The sequence below is a fragment of the Chrysochloris asiatica genome, unplaced genomic scaffold (genome assembly GCF_000296735.1).
Source record: "Chrysochloris asiatica unplaced genomic scaffold, ChrAsi1.0 scaffold00009, whole genome shotgun sequence".
In the NCBI taxonomy this organism is placed as follows: Eukaryota; Metazoa; Chordata; class Mammalia; order Afrosoricida; family Chrysochloridae; genus Chrysochloris; species Chrysochloris asiatica.
This window is the reverse complement of record NW_006408527.1, coordinates 15,087,155-15,104,071: the sequence shown is the minus strand read 5'-3', so window position 1 is coordinate 15,104,071 and position 16,917 is coordinate 15,087,155. Positions and strand designations below refer to the sequence as shown.

The 16,917-nt window shown below is 40.8% G+C and overlaps 1 protein-coding gene across 1 annotated transcript; it reads right to left on the bottom strand.

The window, feature by feature from the left end:
- Positions 1-12,772: 12,772 nt before the first annotated feature.
- Positions 12,773-16,377, bottom strand: IL10 (interleukin 10). Its single transcript, XM_006834059.1, has 5 exons — positions 16,213-16,377; positions 15,446-15,505; positions 15,034-15,186; positions 13,903-13,968; positions 12,773-12,871 (listed from the first exon to the last, which is right to left on the bottom strand). Exons 1-5 carry the CDS (start codon positions 16,375-16,377, stop codon positions 12,779-12,781), a joined length of 537 nt encoding a protein of 178 aa, XP_006834122.1. The 3' UTR covers positions 12,773-12,778.
- Positions 16,378-16,917: the final 540 nt, after the last annotated feature.

Below are 16,917 nucleotides of genomic sequence, written 5' to 3'. Positions count from 1 at the left end.
GTGAGTCTAGAGTCCTCAGCTGCTCTGTCTTTCCAGGTCCTCATCTCTGCCTCCGTCTTTTTTCTTGAGGATGTATACCAAGTAGAGGGATTTTTGGGTTAGACAATATTTCTGTTTCCAACTTTTTGTGAAAGGGACATGCTGTTTTCCACCAATTTATAGTCCCATCAGCAGGTAGGAATGTTCCAGTATTTCCACACCCTCGCCAGTATTTGTTGTTTTCTGTTTTTTGGAACTTTGCTATTAATATTGGAAAAAGTGTAGTGGTTATGAATCAGGCTCTAACCTCAAGGTCAGCAGTTCAAAACTATTAGCTGTTCTTCAGGAGAAAGATGAGGTTATCTGTTCCTATAAAGATTTATAGCCTCGGAAACCCTGTGCAGGTTCGCTATAAGTTGGAACCAACCTCACGGCACATAACCAGCACCACTACCAAGATGAAATTTCATTGTTTTAATTTAGATCTCTATATTGGCTAACATTCATGAGCATGTCTTCATATGCTATTTGGTTGCCTGATTGCCTTATTTGGTGAAGTGTCCATTCATATTCTTTGCCCACTATTTAATTGTATTATTTGTCTTCTTGTTGAAGTGTTGAAGAATTCTATAAGTTTTGGAGAGTAGTCCTTTGTCTAATATGTCATTGTCAAACATTTTTCCCCAGTTTTGGGGTTCTCTTTTTACTCTTTTGGTGAAATCTTTTGATATATATGTCTAATTTTTAGGAGGTTCCAGCTACCTATTTTGTCTTCTGTTTGTGTGCTTTCAGTTATTTTTGATAGTGCATTTATGCCAAGTATCAGTGTCCCTAAATTTGTCCCTATTTTTTCATTGGTGATCTTTATAGTTCTAGATTTTATATTTAGCTCTTTAATCCATATTGAAGTCATTTTTGTGCAAGGTGTGAGATACAGGTCTTATTTCATTTTATGCAAATGTATTTCCAGTTTTGCCATCACCATTTGTTGAAGAGACTATTGATTCCTCATTTAGTGCATTTTGGCCCTTTGTTGAAGATCATCTTATGGTGGTGGTGGATGGATTTACTTCTGGGTTCTTAATTCTGTTCCATTCATCTATGTGTCTTTCAATGTACTAGTACCAGGCTGTTTTGACTACTGTAGCTGTGCAGTAGATCACTTTGTTCTTCTTTCTTAGTAATGCTTTGCTTATCCAGGATCTCTTTCCTTTCCATATGAATTTAGTGATTAATTTTCCATCTCTTTAAAGAATGATGTTGGAGTATGGATTAGGATAGCATTATAGATTGCTTTGGATAGTGTTAACATTTTCACAATGTTAAGTTTTTCTATCCATGAGTAGGGTTTATTCCTCCATTCCTACAGATCTTTTTTGGTTTCATGTACTCCTGGTGTGGCACTGTAGGATCAGCACTAGACTTCGAACTACAAGGTCAGCAGTTTCAACCCATCAAGCTGCTTCTTAGGAAACCCTATACAGGTGACTATAAGTCAGAACCGACTCGACAGCACTTAACAACAGTAGTGTTTCCTAATTTTCTTTGTATAGATAATTTTGCTTCTCTGGCTAGATTTAGTCCCAAGTATTTAATGTTTTGGGTGACAGTTGTAAATTGTATTATTTTCTGATTTCCTTTGCAGCTCTTCACTGAGTAAAGGAATCCAACTGATTTTTGTTTGTTGATCTTGTACCCTGCCAATTTTCTGAATCTATTGATGCAATTCTGGTGTGGCGCTGTGAGCTAATGCGACAGACTGCAAAGTTGTTTGAACTGCGAGGTCGGTGGTTCAAGCTCACCAGCTGCTGCTTAGAAACCCTATACAGGGTCGCTATGGGTCAGAATCAACTTGATGGTACTTAACAACAACCACAACAACAACGGTGTGTTCCAATAAATTTCTTGCAGAGTCTTTGGAATTTTCTAAATTCAGGATCATATCATCTGCAAATAGAGTTTGAATTCTTTGCCAATTTGGATGCCTTTAATTTCCCTTTCTTGCCTTACAGCTCTGGCTAGGACTTCCAGCACAATATCCAACAGGATTTTGTTGAGAATTTTTGCATCTATGCTCATGAGGGATATTTGTCTGTAATTTTCTTTTTTAGTGATGTCTTTGCCTGGTATCAATCATAGTTATGCTTGCTTCAGAAAAGGGATTTTTGAGTTTTTGATCCTTTCCTGTATTGTGGAAAAGTTTGAGTAGAACTGGTGTCAGCTGTTCTCTGAATGTTTGATAGAATTCACCAGTAAAGTCATCTGGGTCTGGACATTTTTTAGTTAGAACTTTTTAAATGACTTGATGAATTTATTCTTGTATGATAGGCCTGGTCAAGTTTTCTACTTCAGCCTGTGTTAGTTTAGGTAAGTCATGTCATTTCTTTCTAGAAATTTGTCCATTTTTTTCTAGGTTTTCTAATTTTTTGGAGTATAATTCTTCATAGTAGTCTGTTATTATCCTTTTTATTTCCATTGGTTGTGTCATGACATCACCCTTATGATTTCTTATTTATGTTATTTGTATCTTCTCTTTTGTTAGATTTGTCAATGGTTTGTCCATTTTAACAATGCTTTCAAAGAACCAACATCTTGTCTTATTGAGTCTTTTTAAAATCTCATTTATTTCTAATCTAACTTTTATTATTTCTTTTCTCCTGGTGACTATAGGCTTACTTTGCTGCTTTTTTTCTAATTGTTGAGGATGTTTGGTTCAAATGTTGATTTTGTTTTTTTCTTCTTTTTGGATGTGTGCGTTTATTGCTGTAAATTGCCCGCTGAGCACTGCTTTTGCTGTGTCCCAAAGGTTTTGGTAGGTTGTGTTTTCATTCTTATTAGACTCAAGGACATTTTTTCTCTTACTTTTTATTTGATCTATTATCCAGTTGCTTAAAAGCAGGGTGTTGTTCAATTTTCATGTATTTGATTCCCCCCTCCATCTTCCAATTGTTAATTTCTAATTTTATAGAATTGTGATCTGAAAAGATTCTTTGTAGTATTTTGATGTTTTCAAATTTATTGAGGCTTGCTTTGTGGTCTAACATAAAGCTATGATATTTTCAATAGTCTCCGATGTATGTTAAAATTGGGAAATGAATAAGGAAGAAAGTAGAAGAATTGATGCATTTGAATTATGGTGTTGGAGAATATTGAAATTACCATGGAATTCTAGAAGAATAAACAAATTTGTGTTGGAAGAAGTACGGCCAGGATGCTCTTTCGAAGCCAGGATGGTGAGACTTTGTCTCTCATACTTTGGACATGTTATCAAGAGGTACCAGACTCTGGAGAAGGACATCATGCTTGGTAGAGTGGAGGATCAGCAAAGAAGAGGAACATCCCTAATGAGATATATTAGCACAATGTCAGTGCAATGGGCTCAACTGTAATAAGAATTATCAGTATATTGCGGGACTGGGAAGTGTTTCATTCTATTGTGCATAGATAGGGTTGTTATGAGTCAAACCCAACTCTGTGGCACCTAACAACAGCAAAAACATACTTTGTTATTTCCACATTCTGATTATTAATGGATCTTTGCAGTGTTTCTTCTCATTTTGAGTTTTTCCTCATCTGCAAATGAACCTCCTAAAAACTTAGCTCTATTCACTTCATTAAGGTCAACTCTACTTTGAGGAGACAACTCTTCCCTATGGGTAATTTGAGTGCCTTCCAACCTGAAGGGCTCATCTTCTGGCGCCATATCAGATAACGTTCCACTGCTATTCATAAATTTTTCAGTGGTTAACAATCCAGAAGTGATTCATCTCCTCTTCTTCCTAGTCTGTCTTAGTTTGGAAGTTCTTTGGAAACCTGTCCACCATGGATGACTCTGCTGGCATTTAAAATATCCATGGCATAGTTTCCAGTAACACAGCAATGCACAAGCCACCACAAGATGATAAACTAATGGACAAGTAGTGGGTTATATAGATGACACCTATTCTGGTAGTATAGTGGTATGGATCAGGCTGTAAGCCTTAGGTCAGCTGTTCCACGGGAGAAAGATGAGGCTTTCTGCTCCTGTAAAGATTTACAGCCTCAGAAACCCTGTGCAGGGTCGCTATGAGTCGAAACTGACTCCATGGCACATAACAACAACAACAACATATATCTAGCTCTAGTCTACTTGTCTGTGTCTAGCTGGCCACTCAGGACATTTTCACTAAAAATTTCAGAGGCATCCACAACTTAGCAGGGGTGATGAGGAACTTATCACCCTCTTTCCCAAACCTGTTCACCCTATTTTTAAGCCAGGAACCTACCTCTCTCACTGATTTTCTCTAGTTGTCATACTTTTGAACATTCACATTCTCCTCAATCCCTCATTTTCACACCTTAGTCCAGTTTATGGTTTCCCGTAGACTAGAAGTAAATGCCCACTAAATGATCTCATGCAGAAATATATATACTCCTTTCTACTTAATAGCCTTCAGTGACTTCCCTTTTTGCTTGGATTAAAGCCCAACATTTTTATTATGGCCTGGTGTGATGTCCTAGGATAAGCACTCAACCTCTAGGTTGGTGTGAACTGCAAGGTCAGTGGTTTAAACTCACCAGCTGCTCCTTAGAACCCCTATACAGGGTTGCTGTAAGTTGGAACCGACTCAGTGGCACTTAACAACAACTAGCATCCCTAAGGAGTCCTGGTCTGGTGCTGTAGGACAAGCACTGGACTGCTAAACCTTAAAGTTGAAGATTCAAACCCACCAGTCACTCCCAGAAATCCTATACAGGGTTACTATGAGTTGAAATTGACTCAGTGACACTTAACAACATCTGTCCCTGATGAAGCCTTGGTGACACTGTAGGATAAATACTGGCTTCTAACCCAAGATCCCTGTTGAAGTTTACCAGTCGCTTCTTAGGAGAAAGATGAGTCTTTTTTCTCCTGTAAAGATTTACAGCCTCAGAAACTCATTTCAGGGGTGTTATGACACATTTGACTCGATGGCAGTGGATTCTTTTTTTGGGGGGACTGTCCCTAAGGAATCCTGGTATGTAACTGTAGTATAACACTGTACTACTAATCACAAGGTTGGCTGTTCAAACCCATTGTTCTCAGAAATCCTATATAAGGTAGTTAAGCACTGGAATGGGCTCCAGGACAGTTAATAGCACCACCACCACCATCCCTGAATGATAAGGTCTCTGCCCACATTTTTAAGATCATCTCTCTCCCTCACTGATAATGTCCCTCATTTGTGTATTTCATCTCAAATATGTTATTTTCTACCTCAGGGTCTCAGAACAAGAGAGGGAATGGAGAATCTATAGGGTCCTGAAGAGGGCCCACTGATGAGCTATGTTACTTACCAGTACAAATCCACCCTTGCTTTAGAGGTACCTTCCTCCTCATTCTATGGCAAGGGCAGGGAACGTCTGGCCCATGGGGCTGTATAAGACCTGAAAAATAATTTGTTCTAGCCCTGCCAAGGCAATCACAGTTCCAGCCATCACATTGTTGCTGTTGTTAAGTGTCATCGAGTTAGTTCTGACTCACAGTGACCCTGTACAGGGTTTCTGAGGAACAGCTGGTGAGCTTGAACTGCTGACCTTGTGGTTCAAATTGACTTCGCAGTCCGGCATATTAACCCACAGCGCCAAATTAGGACTCCAGCCCTCACATTAATGGTGGTGGTTGTGTGCTGTGGAGTCTGTTCCAACTAATAGTGACCCTGCATAGCGTTTCCGAGGCTATACATCTTTATGGGAGCAGAAAGCCTCATCTTTCTCGTGCAGAACAACTGGAGTTTTGAACTGCTAAACTTGAGGTTAGCAGCCTGACTCTTAACCACTGTATTAGGGGTGAATTAATTAAGTGTTTGACCAAATACATCTTGGTAATTTTCAAGTTGGTAATATTGTATGGCCCATGAATGATGATAAAAATTTTGGAAGAAAAAAATTTCCCCACCCCTGTTCTATGTGGAAGGTCCTAGAAAAGTGGAAGAAAAATGTGGGACAAAACTCAAAATCATAAAAAGAAAAAAGAACAGGTTTACTGGCCAGTTAAAGTGTGGTAGAACCCCTGAGACTATGGCCCTTCCCCACCCTTCACATCTAGAAGTGAACTTCGCACTATGGCTCAATTTTCAGGCAAACAATAAACAGGACTCTGAGGGGAACAATAACACTAGGGAAGTATGCACACCTTAGAATAATCAGTCACTTGAGATCAAATAGGCAGCAAAGACAAGGTTCAGAAGGGTTAGGAAAGACAGAATGAAACAGGAAACGCAGGGAGGATGGAGGATATGTGATGTTACATTGTGGGGATTGCAATCAATGAGATGAAACAAAATGTGTATGAATTGTTGAATAACATCACTATTACTCAAATGTATGCACCAACCATTAAAACCAGTGATATTGAAAATGAAAATTTTTATCAACTTATTTTGAGTCCTGGTGTTGGTGCTGTAGTATAAACACTAGACTGATAACCACAAGGTTTGTGGTTCAAACCCACCAGCAACTCCTTGGAAACCCCAAACAGGGTCAGTATGAGTTGGAACCAACTCAGCAACACTTAACAACAACTACAACAACTTCTTCAGTCTGAAGCTGATCAAACCTGCAATCAAGTTGTAATGATAATTACTGGTGCTTGGAATGCAAATTTTGGAAGCAAAAAGGAAGGATCAGTAGTTGGAAAATGTGGCCTTGGTGATAGAAACAATGCTGGGGGTTGCATGATAGAATTTTGCAAGATCACTGATTTATCTACTGAAATACCTTTTTTAAAACAACATAAAATGTGATGATATACATGGGCCCTACCAGATGGAATACATAAGAATCAAATTGGCTACATCTGTGGAAAGAGGCAGTGGAAAAGCTCAATGACATCAAAGCAAACAAGGTCAGGGGCAGACTCTGGAATAGACCATCAATTGCTCATATGCAAGTTCAAACTGAAGGCAAAGAAAAGGAAAACAAGTCCATGATAGCCAAATATGAATTTGAAAAGGTCCCATTTGAATTTAGAGAACATCTCAAGAACAGATTGGATGCTTTAGATACAAATTACTGAAGACCAGAAATTCTGTGGGATGACAACAAGAGCATCATACAAGAAGAAAACAAAAGGTCATTAAAAAGACAGGAAAGAAAGAAAAGACTAAAAGGGACCCTAGAAGGTACTCTGAAACTTAGTCTCCAGCATAAAGATGCTAAAGCAAATATAAGAAATGAGGAAGTGAAGCAAACCATTTCAAAGGGCAGCTCAAGAAGATAAAGTAAAGTATTATGAAATGTGCAAAAATCTGGAATTAGATAACAAAAAGGGAAGGAGATGCTTAGCATTTCTCAAATTGAAAGAACTGAGGAAGAAGTCCAAGCCTCAACTTGAAATATTAGAGGATTCTATGTGCAAAATATTGAATGATGCAGAAAGCATCAAAACAAGATGGAAGGTGTACACAGAGTCACTGTACCCAAAATAAATGGTCAGTGTTCAACCATTTCAACAGGTAGCATATGATCAAGAACAAATGATACTGAAGGAAGAAGTACAAGCAGCACTGAAGGCATTGGTGAAAAACCAGGCTCCATTAATTGACAGAATATAAATTAAAATCTTTCAACAAACTGATGCAGCACTGGAAGCTCTTACTCATCTATGTCAAGAAATTTTGAAGACAGCCAATTGGAAGAGATCCATATTTGTGCCCATTCCAAAGAAAGGTGACCCAACAGAATGTGGAAATCATCAGACAATATCATTAATATCACATACATCTAAAATTTTGCTGAAGATGATTAAAAAATGTAGGGAACTGACATAAATTCAAGCTGGACTCAGAAGAGGATATGAAACTAGGGATATCATTGCTAATGTCAGATGGATCTTGACTGAAGCAAAGAATACCAGAAAGATGTTTGCCTTTTCTTTATTGACTATGCAAAGACTCTGACTGTGTGGATACTGACAAGCTATGGATAACATTGTGAAGAATGGGTATACCAGATCACTTGATTATGCTCATGAAGAAGCTGTACATAGACCAAGAGACAGTAGTTGGAACAGAACCAGGGGATACTGAACAGTTTAAAACAAGGAAAGGTGTGTGCCAAAGTTTTTTTCTTCTACCATACTTGTTCAAATTGTATGTTGAGCAAATAATCTGAGAAGTCAGATTATGTGAAGAAGAATGTGGCATTAGTATTGGATGATGATCATAAAACTATCTGTGATATGCAGCTGATACAAATTTGTCTGCTGGAAGCAAAGAACTTAAGATACTTGCTGATGAAGATCTAAGTCTTCAGTGTGGGTTGCATCTCAATATAAAGAAAACTTCAGTAATGATTGCACCTGAATGTAAAGAAAACAAAAATCCTCACAACTGGATCAATAAATAACATCATGATAAATAGAGAAATGATTGAAGGTGTTGATGACTTTATTTTGCTTGGCTTCATGGTCAACATTCATGAAGCAGCAGTCAAAAAATCAAGTGATGTATTGCATTGAGCAAGCATGTTTTGGAAGAGCTCTTTAAAGTGTTTAAGAGCAAAGATATCATTTTGAGGATTGAAGTTTGCCTGGCCCAAGTCATGGTATTTTCAATTGCCTCATATACATGTGGAAATTGGATAATGAATAATGAAGACCATAGAAGAACTGATGCATTTGATTTATGGTACTGGAAAAGAACATTGAAAGTACCATGGGCTGCCAGAAGACTCAACAAATTTGTGTTGGAAGAAGTCTCTTATACTTCAGACATGTTATCAGAAGAGACCAGTCCCTGGAGAAGGACATCATTTGTGGTAAAGTTGAGGGTCAGTGAAGAAAGGGAAGAACTTGAAAGAGATGGATTAGCATAGTGGCAGCAGTAATGGACTCAATTGTAACAATTGTCAGGATGGGGCAGGAGTGGACAGTTTCCTTCTATGAATGGAGCCAACTTGAAGGCACTTAACAACAACAATGGTTAACCAAACACTGGTGGTAGGGGACAGAGTGGATATGGGAAGAGATGAGGTGGTTGCTCTTCTTAGAAAATAAAGTTTGTTGGAAAAACAACATTCTACATGACTTGCTTAAAACACATATGCCTTCATACCCAAAATTCCATACCTGATCAAGAAGTTGTACTGGTTTTCCAGATAAGAAACTAAGGCTTAGAAAAGTGAATGTATTGGACTGGGCCTAAAATAGAGAGGAATGAAGGAAGGAAGCGACCTTGATGGTGACCTATCTATTCACATTAATGCCTACCCAATTTCCCACTTCGTCCACCAACCCAGGAGCCTGAGGTGCCATTCTAGCACAAAGTTTTTGCTGATGGAATTCTTAGAAGAATGTGGTGGCTTTAAAATATGTTTACAAATGTATTGCTACTCTTCCCTTCAGAAGATGGCACCTAATCCCTCTCTACATAGTGAGTTAACTATAGCAAATAGAATGTGGCATAAGTGATGATGTGAGATTTCTGAGACTAGGACAGAAATCTTTCTCCTTGCTCTCACTTGTGACCACTGGCCATAGGAGAAGCCCATTGCCATGCTGTAAGTACATTCAAGAAGCCCTGTGGGAGGCCTGTGTAGTAAAGAAACAAGGCCACTTACCATTAGTCAGTGAAGAACTGAGGTCTTGAACCAAGAGTCTGGTGAATGAGCGAGTATAGAAATGGATCCTCCAGCCCTAGTTAAGGCTTCAATTGATTATAGCCCTGGTGGACATCTTGACTCCAGCCTCATTAGTGACCCTAAGTCTCTCTGATTCCTTATACACATAAATGGAAAGGTCATGAATGTTTGTTGTGTTAAACTGGGAAATTTGGGGCAGCAATAAATAATTCATCCAAAGGGGAAAGTATTTTATGCTATGATCAGTTCTCCATTAACGTATATCACATCATATCACATTACTATAGCCAAGTCATATTAATATTTCTGAGTGCCAGTTTCCTATTATATAACATATTCACAATGATACCAAATGTACCCAGCACTGACTAGCTTAAAATAAGTGCTCTATAAATTGTAGCTATTGTCAACATTTTATCAAAAGTTGGTTCTCCAGGTGAGTTTCTGTTTATTGGTTTAGAGGCCCTCTTCCCAGTGCCAACCACAAATTTAAGTTAGCATGCATTGCTTATGGTGCTGTAGGATGAGCACTGGATTACTAACCACAAGGTCAGCAGTTCAAATCCACCAGCCATGCTGGTGGATTTGAACTGCTGACCTTGTGGTTGGAAAGCCCTATACAGGGTCGCTATGAGTTGGAACCAGCTCCATGACACTTAACAACAATAATGCATTGTCTGGCAGTGTAGACCATGTCTTCCATGCCAATATATTCAGGGTATCTTCTTTAATTCAGTGGAGAGCACCTAAATGTAGAGCTCTTCAGTCTCTCTCTCCTTGTCTTCTGCTAGCCTTTGTTCTTAAACCTAACCTTTCATCTCAGAATTTCAGCTTTGATGCTTCCCACTTCCTTCCTATGGTTACTTTAACCGAAGTGAGTCAGGTCTTACTGAAAAACTGACCACACAGTCAGCTCCCACTCTCTACCAGACCTGGGCAGAGGGTGAGAGGGGTCAGTGTTTACACCATCCGTTCTTTCCCCCTTTCTCATCCAAATCACCCAACATTTAGTAGGGCTTCCCCAGCCACCATGGGCCTCCCAACAGACCGCAGTCTGAAACTGATATCACATGTGTCTAACGGCTCAGGGAGGGAACAGAAAGAGCAGCAGCTGCTTGATTCTTTGGGTGTTCTGTCAAGTGAGTTAATTTGTTTGTTTCCCACTCTTTATGTTCCAGCCCTTCTGGCTCTGATTTTATAAAGTTCAAGGATGTTTTTAGGCACTTTTGTCTATACCAGGAAGAACCAACCCTGGGCAGTGGGACCACCTCCTATAACCAGGAGCAAGTTTAGTACTTTATCTTACTTAATCCTTATGATAATCCTGTCAGGTAAGAATCAGTCAAAATAATATTCACCCCTGGATCTTTGGAGCTTGAAGAAGCAAAAAACATAAAAAGCCTTTCTCTGCATGTTTTGCTAAATTTGGTATGTAGAGAAAGAATCAGTAACAACCTACAATAAGCAAATGATACGACCTTGCTTGCTGAAAGTGAAGAGGACTTGAAGTGTTTACTGATAACAACAAAAAAATCTACAACCTTCAGTATGGATTACACCTAAATATAAAGAAAACAAAAGTCCTCACAGCTGGACCAATAAACTATCAAGGATTTCATTTTACTTGGATCCACAATCAATACCCAAGAAGCATCCGTCAAACAAAATTTTGGGCAAATCTGCTGCAAAAGATCTCTTTAAAGTGTTAAAAAGCAAAGTCACTCTCAGGACCAAAGTGTGCCTGATCTAACTCATTGATAATTTCGAAGACCTCATTTGCATACGTATGCTAGACAATGAATAAGATAGACCAAAGAAAAATGGATGCATTTTACTTGTCGTGCTTCGTAATGAATATTGAATACACCACGGGTTGCCAGAAGAATGAACAAATCTGTCTTGGAAGAAGTACAGCCAGAATGTTCCTTATAAGCAAGGATGGTGATATTTCATCTTATTGTAATTCTGAGCATGCTACCTACCAGAAGAGACCAGTCCCTGGAGCAGACATTAAGCTTGATAGAGTAGCGACAAAGAGGAAGACCCTCAATGTGGTGGATTGGCACAGTGACTGAAATAATGGGCTCAAACACAGCAACGATGGATGTTGAGGATGGTGCAGGACAGGCTAGTGTTTGTTTTGTTTTACATCACCGTCACTATGAGTTGGAATTGACTCAAAGGCACCTAACAACAATCCCCATCACAATAAGCAACACAGAAGCAAATCCTTAGTCTCAAAAAATTAGCATGATCTTCTTTCTCCTTAAAGATATATAGAAATGCTCATGGAAAAACCATGGTGGTGTTTACTGTTGGCTTTTGGAAGAATAACATTTCCTCCTTCCAGAGAGTAGTTAACTCCCTCTCTTTGAAAGGCAGAATTCATTTGCTTTCTTTCTTTTATCTTGGAAGCATGGAGGGAAAATTTTTAATTAGAGAAAAGTCATAGAACACCATAGTATTTAAAAAATAACTATTTATTCAAAATTAAAATCTGTTATGAAGACAGACAAACAATGTCACATTCCCAGAGGAATTGAAAAGCTTCTAGATATAATTGAGTTCTATTAGAACCAACTTTAGGTTGTCATAAATAACAATCCAGCCACAACTTTAAAAAATAAAGTGGTTAGGGAATGGGGTTAGGGGAATCCCTATGAGACACTGGAAGGTTAATCATCAAAGGAACTCTCTGATTTCCCTTCCTAAAAGTCTTTGTTACACTTCAGGACCCCAAGGCCCAGGGATGAGAGAAAAGAGAGGAAAGTCTGGGAAAACAGCTCAACAACTGTAAAATGTGGTAGCACTTGGAACGGAAACTTCAATTGGCTCCCCAAAGAATATATTTTTTCTACCTATATAACTTACAATTTCTTTATAAAACACTCAAATACCATAGGGGGTCACCCTATGGAAACAGCTTAAAATACAGGTGAAAATAATAAATATTGAAAGAAATTATAATATTGGGCTTCTTTCTAAATAGTTCACAGAGAAGCTCAGCAAATAAATAGAACTAGGAGTTGAGGTATCAGGGGGAATAAATATTGTAGGGAAGGGAAGAGGCACAATAGGGTCTTCCATGGAGCTGATTTTGGTCCTCCCACAACCCTGGAGCCCAGTTTGGAGACCTCTAATTCACGTCCTAGAGTCTAGCCAGAGTTGTTATCTTGGCATTTTTGTTGGTTAGGATGCTTTAGTTTTTCATCTTCTTTGTCATGTAGATTTCTATGTAGTAGATGAAGATGTCAAATTCACTCATAGCCTTGTAGACACCTTTCTCTTGGAGCTGTGTAGAGAGAAGAGAAGTATTTAGATCCCATCTGATTAAGTTAGTGGATCCCTCCATCTCTTGGAGATGGCCCTGGGGCACAGAAGCTGCATTTGCTTCCTTGTGTTGGGAGATAAAGGGACAACCCTGGGAACCTGAAGCTCTGCCTATCTTTGGAAAGACTGCACATTGACTTTTGGTCTTCTCTGGACTTGAAGCATGACTAGTAAGTAACAAGCATAGCATTCACTTCCCAAAATATGGTCTTCAAAATGGTGCCTTTTCAACCATTTTAAAGGTCAACTCTTCATATGACGCTTATTCAGAATTTGATGAAAAGACATTAGAGGAAGCAGCTTGAAAGCAAAACAGTGAAAGAAATAGAGAAGGGAACCAAAGGATGTGCCTCTTTTCATTTTTCTAATGCTTGTGTCTGTTGAACTGGTCCTAGCCTGCCCTCAGAGAATTTGTGCCTCCTGATATTAGAACATAACCCAGCATCAGTCCCCAGCCCATGACAGGGGACAGAACTCACACAGCTTCTGGGACACAGGATTTAAGAGGTTCATGGACATTTGGATGCATGAAACTCCTCTTTACGAGTGCAAACCCTGCTCTGTCTGAGTTTTGGGACATCCACTCTAGACCCCAGTGGTGTTTGTACGTGCATATTCATGTGTCAGTTTCCTTCACGTGTGGGTTCAGCCTCACTTCCCAACAAGTGACTTTCTGTACTTTCTGTTTCCTCTATCACTCTCCCCACCACCCTGCTTGCTGTGTTTGCAAGTTGGATGGCCAACCCAGACTGAAGGCCTGTGATGGCAAGGAGCAGTCATTTAGAAACTCCATAGACACTTCATAGAAAACAAATATAACCTAGATGGCAGCTCCTCACTTGCTGAGGAGGTCACACCATGTGTGAGGTTCCCACACCCCCTCTGAGTGAAGAAAGGGGCCTGCTTAGCACCTGCCACCCCCCCCATGCCCACCCTCTGGGGAGTGGACAGAGGTCATGCTTCTAAGCCCTCTTGGCTACCATTGGCACTCACCTTATTAAAGGCATTCTTCACCTGCTCCACTGCTTTGCTCTTGTTTTCACAGGGAAGAAAGCGATGCTATGAGATGAAATAGAGTGTTAATGACCCTGACTCTCAGCTCCTGCATCCACAGCACTTGGGGAAGGGACAAGCTGCAGGTCACACTGAATGTCCATTCCCTGTAGCTCTTTGGGAAAGCTGAGCCCAACTTCATTTTATCCACTGGACAAAGAAGAAACACAGGAGATTACCTGCGTCTCTCTAGGAGTCACTGTGAGACGTTTGCAAGGCTTGGATAAAACCCAGGTCTTTGGGCTTCCTCTCCAAAGTGCCACGATGTCTGCCAGAGTGCTGAGCTGGACAGCCTCAGCGTGCCCCTTTCCTGCCTCTCTGTCCTGTCACTCTCCTTCAGTCTCAGCCATTGAGGACCCTTTCCTTCTAAGTCCCCAAGGAAAGGAGACTGAACACAGGTACAATGGTGAAGCCCTGTCCTGCACAAGGGGGCCCAATGGATGTTTCAATACCAAGGAGGGAACAAAGAAAACCAGATGAGGCTGATCTACCCACAGCAGATGAACTGTGCTTCTCTAGGGTTCACTCTGAGATGTTTTTATGCCAGCTGGAGACATAAATGATCTCCAGGTGGGTGGGTGGGGGGATGATTCACTGAATATCCCCTAGGCTTTTGTAAACTATCTGGGAAAATCCTGGCAGTCACTGGCTCTGCTTAGAGCTCAGCCTCAAAAAGATTGAGAAAAAGAGGTGAATGGGGCTGGCTCAGTCCAAGAGCCTCACCTTCTGTGTCCCTCCCACCAGGCCTAGAGTCTAGGTCTGAAGGGCCAAGGGAGCCGGCTTGAAGCTCTGGGCCCCTTTCATGAGCTGGAGGAGAGTTGTTAATAACCCACACATGAGTCACTAATAACAGGAAAGCTGCTTACCAATCTTCACATGTAAATGCCTAGCAGCCACCCCACCCCCTGCTCAGAGAGAAATGAACAAGAGATCTGGGTGCCTGACCACCGAGTGATGGAGTGATGTCCCTGGCTGCATGCTGGTGTGTCTCTGGGGGATGACCCTGTGGCTCTGTAGGAGTTGACATTCTGGGGACAGCAGTCAGGGGAAGAACTGGGCTTTTCTACTCACACAGCGCCGCAGTCTGGTCCTGAGTGTTGTCAGCTTTTCCCCCAGGGAATTCACATGCTCCTTGATATCGGGGTCTTGGTTCTCAGCCTGCGGCATCACCGCCTCCAGGTAAAACTTGATCATCTCAGACAAAGCTTGGCAACCCAGGTAACCCTAAGGGCCAGAGAAGGTGGGTGGTGAAGGGAGGAAGGGTTGCTGTGGCTGGCTTGAGAGGGTCCCTAGGGATCCTCTTTGACCAGCTGCCTGCTCACAGCACTGTAACCCTCCAGTTTCTGCCTATGTGCTGAGTTAAGATCTTCCCACTTCTCCTTTTCAAAGCGAAGGAAGCAAGCCCCATAGTCTCGAAGTAGACTCTCCCTTTCCTGAATCACTCCACATACCCCACACCCACCCACTCACTCCCTGCTCTTACCTGAAAGTCATTAAGCAAAGAGTCATTTAGCAACTTGTTGTTCAGCTGATCCTTCGTTTGCTGCAAGAACAAAAAACAGAGTGAACCCTAGATTTGGGGAAATGCCTGAAATAGGTATCTTTTGGATCTTCTTTATAGAGTTTTTGATTTTCAATCAATGCAGCTCTGGCTTAAAAAACTGAAGGGAGAGTGGTAAACAGAATTCAAAGGTGCTAGAATTATTAGTTTAACCAGGTTCCCCCCTCCTTGGGATCAAGTTATTAAAAATATGGCCGATTCTGAAGTGAAAGCAGAAACTTGTCTTAGTCCTGGTTCTTTCTGCACTTTGCTTTTCTATCTCTCAACTGTGGGCATCCAGTTCAGGCTTGGAGACCTCTAGGAAGAAGTTTCTGCTAAATTAGCCTTCTCCCTTGCATCGAGCTTCCTAAAACCTTAGAAGGTAATAGCCTTTCTAAGAAGAGGCAATTTGTTTCCTTGCCACAGTGTATATGAGGTATTTTCACCCCTAATCAGATCCTTCTTGGTTTTTCCCAGCCAATAATCTGAGTTCCAGTGGAGTTTTACAAAAGTTTCTGAGTATAGGATAGTCCATACCTTTTTGCCTTTCAGGCAACTTTACCTGTACAGTGAACATAGCATCTGGGCTTAGCATAATTAACCGAACCCTTGGCCTGAACTAAGAATTTGAATTTGGAAGGCATGGCTGCAGAAATGCCTAGTTCAGGCAGTGCCTACAATAGAGGAAGCACAGGGGCGTTCATACTCACAAAGAAAGACTTCACTCTGTTGAAGGTCTCTCGGAGCTCTCGGAGCATGTGGGGCAGGCTGTCTGGGAAGTAGGTACAGCTATACTCAGACTGGGTGCCCTGATCCCGGCTGGTCACCACCCCAGCCATGAAGACCAGGCAGTATAGCAGTGCTGAGCGGAGCATGGTGTAGCCCTGCCTCCTTCTTCGAGTTTGCCTTGTGGTTTGGTTTTGCAAGAGCAAGCCCCTCTAGTGTAGATCTTCACCTCAGGCCCCCTTTTATACTTAGGTTGAGAGTTGAGTGGGGCCTCCCCATTCATAAAAAAGCCACAGTCAGATTTCCTGGCAACTGGTGTTTTTCTTTTTTTCTTTTATTTTCTGACTGACACTCCTCCCTCCCCTCGACTTTGCATTTGTTGACCTTACTCTTAAAATTGTCAATTTTTGCATCGTAAGCAAAATGGTTGGTTTAGGGCAAACTTCTGCATATGGCTATTTTTAGGATGGGCCTTTCTCTTTTAAAATATTTTTTTCAGCTTCTCCTAATAAAAAATGTCAATTTCCTGGGGGAACAGTTGCTTGGTGTGCAGAGACCCAGAGCTGCGGCTTTCATCAGCGTGCACAGTGACGTGGATGAATTGGCTACTCCAGAATACACGGGTTGAGAAATAATTGGGTTCCCCCCAACAAGACTTCTGGTTGCTGACTTGGGACTCCATCTCAGCT

Bases quoted from the DNA above. Each gene is read 5' to 3' on its own strand.
- IL10 (XM_006834059.1), bottom strand. From the start codon at position 16,377: ATGCTCCGCTCAGCACTGCTATACTGCCTGGTCTTCATGGCTGGGGTG. The intron at 15,506-16,212 runs GTGAGTATGAAC...TTGTTCTTGCAG, and splicing joins ACAGAGTGAAGTCTTTCTTT to CAAACGAAGGATCAGCTGAA. The intron at 12,872-13,902 runs GTGAGTGCCAAT...CTCTCTACACAG, and splicing joins TGAAGAATGCCTTTAATAAG to CTCCAAGAGAAAGGTGTCTA.